Genomic DNA, 6,028 nt, shown 5'->3' with positions numbered 1-6,028 from the left:
CGACGGCTGCGACGTCACCGCAGAGCACACCGTGGCCGTGCGCGTGCACCATTCGTTCCAGCTCGACGACGAGACGCGGATGCCGTACTGCGTGACGGCCGAGCCGCCGCCGCGCTCCGCGGACGCTGCCGGCAGGGAGCGTCAGGTGGCGCTCGAGCTGGCCGTGGAGCCGGTGTTGTCCCGGCGCGTGACCCACCTGCTGCTGATCCACTGGCCCGACCAGGAGCTCACCCTGCCCGAATCTGTGTACCGGGTGCACGAGACAGCCTCCGCCGAGGTGCCGCTGCGGCCGGGGACGGTGGTGACGCTCCAGCTGACTATGATGGCTTCAGAAACGGTGAGCCGGCGGAACGCGCCGTGCGGCTTCACCAGCCAGCAGCGGCGGCGAAGCTGCATGCAGCGCGCGCTGGCAGAGACCGCCGGCTGCCGCGCCGACTGGATGGCCTCTGCCGAGGTGCGCGCGCTGCCGCCGTGCCCTCTCGGCTCCCAGGCGGCGCTGCGCGAGGCCTCGTACGGTCCCGAGTGGCGCCAGCGGCTGGTGGAGCGCTGCCGCGGTCCCTCCAACTGCCGGTTCGAGCAGGTGCGTCTGGTCGAGGAGGCGCGCGTGACGCCGCTGTTGACGCGGCCCGACACGGTCCGGGTGCACCTCAGCTGGCCGCCCATGATGCGCGAGACTCGCCAGCGGCTGGCCGTCACCGAAGGGGACGTGGCCGCCTACGTGGGCGGTCTGGTCGGCCTGTTCTGGGGCCTCTCCGCCTTCACTGTGCTGGATGCCGCGCTGGCGACGCTGCGTAGACTCACGGAGAGTCAGTGACCTTGACTGAGGTTTACAAACTCCGGCATACCTACAGTCAACAACTCAGTGGAGCGTTTCAACAAAATCCGTTTAGGTAAACTTTCTTTTCCGATTGCCCTATATAAAGGTACGCCTTGTTTGTTGTATGGGTGGACAGTGAAGGTGTTTTGAAGAGTCCTTCTACCGATGTTCTAGTATTCCTAACATAGGCGGCGGAACGGGGAGGGCACCGGGGCACCGTGCCCCCCTTTGATTTTGGCATTTTAACATTAGCCCTATGGACGATGCATGGAAAGAATGGGACCAAAAGTCGGCAGTGCCCCCCTTTAATTGAAGGTGTTCCGCCGCTACTGATTCCTAACGTCTTCAAAGTTCAAATATACCTAATGACTCAAATTCCGGTGGCGGTGGGTATCAGATAAAACCATTTTTGCTGCTCCGCTCCGTAAACTGATATATTTACGAGAATAGGGTAAGGTGCCTAATTAGCGACCCCCTTAATTTGAACCGTCATTGTTCACGCTCTGTGGGTGCCACTGAGTTACTGGCTTGATTTTCGGAGAGATCGTTCATTTTTCTATTAAAATATAGTCATTTTCTGCCCCAATATTTACTAACTTATTTGTAGTGAGCATTTTGGCAAACCATTGCAAAAAACGCTAATAGGGAACTCTTCCCGATTAGCGACCGGGGAGGGTCGCTAATAAGTCTATGGGATTCCCCATATTAAAAATGGCAAAAAATGCGACGCCTGAAAAGATGAAATAGGTATGATCTCAGAAAGGTAACCTATACGCAAAGCACTCAATAACTCGAACAGGAACGTTTATCCAACACATTTACGTAGGTAAAAACTGATCACGTGATCCACCGAAGGCGAAAAGAAGGCGGAAACCCAAATTTTGCAGGCTATCTTGTATGATATTCGAGGTCCGCGCTGAACTCGGCACCCCTGTAGTCGGTGACGACATTTGGCATCCCCTGCCACACATTGCAAGCTTCAGCAACACCTCATTTTCATTTCTCCCTTTTCCCTTTCTTTCCCTTCTTGAGCTATTTGCGACCATGCCAGGCGCAAAAAGGAAATATGAGTTGCGACATATTTTTAACCGCCATGCTGTGCACAGTTGAGCGATTCACTATGGAAAACGGTTATCAATTAAAAAAGGAATGTCGATTCAGAATAAAAAAGGTGCACCATCCTAACGTGCATCGCTTTTCATCAGAGAGGGCCCAAACACACACGTTTTGGATAAGAAACTCGTCATTTTTACTTAAAATCACCTGAAACGTCCCACCAGAAACATCGACGACCGGAAAATAATGTAATTTGATAACCAAAGTATGGCTGACCTTTTGACGATGTTTTTACCCCGTTTGCTCCTGCCAGTTTTTCTGTAGGGAGGTGGGTCGCAAATCGGAAAGGGTCGCTAATTAGGCACCTTACCCTATACACTGCTTTTGTTTGGGTAGTATTGTATAACGTGAATGCATTGTACAAAAATTTGAACAACAGGATGATCGGGTATGTATTGACAAAGGAGATCTCGTTACAGGCCAATATGCTATTTCGAACCACTTAACAATCGTATACCTTTCCTCATCGGGCATATCATCTCGAACCATTCTATGGGCGAAAGCGGAGTACGCCAAGGCGTAACAGAATCAGCTGCGCACTACCGCCTGTCTCTCCGTTCACTTGCCCAGTGATTGCGCCACCGCGCGTATCCAGGGCACGTAGTGGTCCACCCGGGTGTACACGCCGGGCTTCAGCGCCGCGCCGCAGCCCTCGCCGAACGACACGATGCCGGCCAGCTGCCAGCGTCCGTCGCCGCCGGGACACACCAGCGGCCCGCCCGAGTCGCCCTGGCACGAGTCGGCGCCGCCGGCCAGGTGACCGGCGCACAGCATCCGGCCGGCCGCGAACCGCGCGCCGTACAGCTCGCGCGCCGCACACAGCGTGTCCGAGATGACGGGCACCACCACGCCGTGCAGCACGTCGGCCGCCGAGCGCGGCGAGTCGGGCAGCCCCGCGTCCGTCTTGCCCCAGCCGGAGACGTGGCACTCCTGACCGACTGTCGGCGGCCCGCTCGGCAGACACAGCGGCTGCACGTGCGAGCTGAACACCACCGGCCGGCCGAAACGGAGCCGCAGCTTCATGACGCCGATGTCGTCGGAGGCGCCGCTCGCCGAGTCTGACCGGTAGCCCGGGTGGCTGAGCATGTTCTCCACGGCAAACGTCTGCTCGAATTGCTCGCTGGCGTCGCGCCGGTCGTGCTGACCGAGTTTCACCTGCAGTCGCGTTCGCGCCGGTTCCAGACAGTGCGCCGCCGTCAGCACGAGCCGCTCGCTGATCAGAGCGCCGCCGCAGTGGTGCTCGAAGTGGCCGGCGTCGCTGTACAGCTCGATCTGCGCCTGCCACGGGTACGTGCCGTAGGTGGCTGGCTCGCCGCCCACCACGCGGTTGGAGGTGCGGCCGGCCGGGATGACACGCAGCTGGGTTCTGGCCGACAGAGGGTCCAGAGGCCGTCGGCCGCAGTCGGCGAACAGCTGCGAGCTCTGAGCCGGCAGCTGAGGGGTCGCAGTCGGAGCGGCAGCCGGTGTCACCGATCCGCTGAAGGAGCTGGAAGGCGCGGCGGGGGAGTTGTTTGGTGTTGCGAGCGTCGGCGGCCTGCCGAAAAATTGGTCCTGAGCCTGACCACTGTTGGGCTGATTACCGGGAGGCTTCCTCCTGGGGGGAGGTCGAGGCACGCTTCCCGGGCCGATAGTGGATGCCGATGGCACCGCCGTGCGAGTCGGATTCAGCAGGGTTGAGACGGCGTCGGAAGACCGAAGGTCGGGGATGGAGATGCCCAGTGTCTTCAGAGACTCGGTCAGTTGGTGAACTGTCGGACGCAGGCTCTCAAAGTTAGCAGCGTCCCTGTTACTCGGCGAAGCGCCAAAGTCCACAATGGCGGCAGCCAGCGCTGCCGTCCCTGCAACGTGCACCGAGTAGAACTCTGATCCAGTCTCGTCGATGACTTGAGGGGAGTCGCCGCACGAGCTGCAGCCGATCAGACATTGTCGATTTGAGCTGCGGTACGCGAAGAACAGACATTTTGGGTGTTCGGTGGAGTGGTACAGACAGTAGGCCGCGCAGGTGTCTCGACTGACGGCCGGTAGCGGGCTCGAGTACGATCCGATCGTCTTGCCATCCAGTCGAGAGTATATTTTCAGGTAGAGGGGGCAGCCGAACTCCTCGCTGTTGCCGGAGCACTGCTGGACGCCGTCGCACAGCTGGCTGTACGGCACGCACTGGCCGTTACCGGACGGACACGGGCGCACATCGGACCGGGAACAGTCCACCGCCGGCGGCGCCATCTGCAGCGCGTCCGCGCCGCCGCGCCCCAGCCGCGGCGTCGACGGCTCGTTGCGAATGTACAAGCTCCCGCCGATGTTGCTGGCCACGAACGAGCCTGGCTGAAAGAAGATCCGACACCGATGTTCGCCTTCGTTCAGCGCGTTGAAGCTGAATCCCACACAGCCCGACTCGATGTCATTGCAGGCGCGCGCGCACCCCTTGAGGTTGACACCGATCCAGTAGCGCACCGCGCTGTCAGGCACAGACGCTGTGACGCCGTCCACACGTTCGTACGGGCACAGGCACTCGTCGCAGAAGAGCTCGTCCCGGCCCGAGCTGCAGTCCTGCTCGCCGTCGCAGATGTCGGCGTTGTAGTAGCAGACGCGCGGGCGGGCGCTGGGGTCGCACAGGTTCTCGAGACTGCACTCTGTGTCGCTGACGAGCAGCCCTCGCCGCCGCCGCTGCTGCTGCTGCCCGCCGGCCGTCACCGTCCCGGATGCGTCATCGGGCGGCGGGGCGCCGACCCAAGCAGACGCCGCACTGGCGGGGATTTCCCGCGGCACGCAGCCTGCCGTGAAAAACAAGAGGTCAAACCATCTATTGCGCAGCAACGCAGCCTCGTAGCTCGCACTGTGGTAATGCATAATGCAGTCACTCGCACAAATTGTCCGGAAAAGGATCCGTTACATGTTCATGCACACCAATGCAATCTCATTCCGTAACATTGCACGCTAATGGACATAGGTAGGTATTAGCGCTGCATAATTATATAAAAGTAACTCCAAATGTGGTCTTGTGTGCCTCGATAATTTTGGATCACATGTAGATGAAAAGTGTCTAAATATGAGGACTGCAGAGGGCCCGAAGGAGGCCAAGCCGCCTAGGACGGGCTCAATAGCTGATATGCTGTGTTATGTATGCAAATTAACGCGGAAGAGTCGCTCGTCGACCGATATAATTTTGGTAAACTGTTCCGTTCAGTGCTGACTCGCGAAACTCAGCTCTTTAGCGCACACTGATGGCACGGGTACAATCGGATACAATAGCCAGAAAGTAAACTACCGCCGAGAGGATGACCACAAGCTTGGGACTGTAGTTGGTCCTCACTGGACACTCACCGCTGACGGGCCGGTCGGTGCTGTTGTCTCCCAGCTGCCGACAGCAGCCTGGCAGACACGCCATCAGCAGCAGCAGCGACAGTGGAGCCAACTTCGCCGTACTTCCGGTCGGCAGGTGGGCACCGCGTCGCGCTGTCATCTCCCTCTCTGGTCTCACGGAGCGTCGCACTGCGTCCCTGAGACGACCCACCGCACCCCTCCGCCTCAGCGCCGCGACTGACCCCCGCCGGCAGCGGCTCCGGCTCCGGCCCATCTGCATACCCGCACTGCACTGCGCGAGCCGGCACGGACACGGCAGAGGACGCTCGGGACGGGCGGGCCGCGGGACTGATCAGAGTCGGACAGCACAGCGCAGTGCAGAGGTCGGACTGAACGGACATTATACATACATTAGAACTGTTGTATCAAAAATGAATTGATTCAGAGATTTAAAGGCGAATTTACCTATACCCATTTTGGAGTTAGATACCTACCTACATGCCCGATCGTCTTTTTCATGGCCATGGTGAAACAACGTAGCTCTCGAGACTCGGAAGTCTTCGGTTTTCAGTTTTCGCCTTGGGATACAGTGATATCACGATACCTACTAGGTACATAGAATCACACGGCAGCTACAAATATAGAAGAAATTGTAGAGCACCTTTTGTACTCACACTAAGCTTCTTTTATACTTCTCAATCGCACTTATACCTACTACCAGTCTATTGCAGATCATCTAAGGAAACAAGAAACCCCGATAAGACCGGCGATCAATCATCAGTGATCGTCACTCTT

At 58.2% G+C, this 6,028-nt stretch overlaps 1 protein-coding gene across 1 annotated transcript; it reads right to left on the bottom strand.

Moving 5' to 3' along the window:
• Positions 1-2,300: 2,300 nt before the first annotated feature.
• On the bottom strand, positions 2,301-5,505 carry LOC122389858. Its single transcript, XM_043382310.1, has 2 exons — positions 5,255-5,505; positions 2,301-4,704 (listed from the first exon to the last, which is right to left on the bottom strand). The coding sequence occupies exons 1-2, from the start codon at positions 5,391-5,393 to the stop codon at positions 2,492-2,494; spliced, it is 2,352 nt and encodes a 783-aa protein (XP_043238245.1). The 5' UTR covers positions 5,394-5,505; the 3' UTR covers positions 2,301-2,491.
• Between the last annotated feature and the right edge of the window lie 523 nt (positions 5,506-6,028).

The sequence above is a fragment of the Amphibalanus amphitrite genome, unplaced genomic scaffold (genome assembly GCF_019059575.1).
Source record: "Amphibalanus amphitrite isolate SeventyFive unplaced genomic scaffold, NRLGWU_Aamphi_draft 000374F_arrow, whole genome shotgun sequence".
NCBI classification, from domain to species: Eukaryota; Metazoa; Arthropoda; class Thecostraca; order Balanomorpha; family Balanidae; genus Amphibalanus; species Amphibalanus amphitrite.
This window is presented reverse-complemented; position numbering and strand designations above follow the sequence as displayed.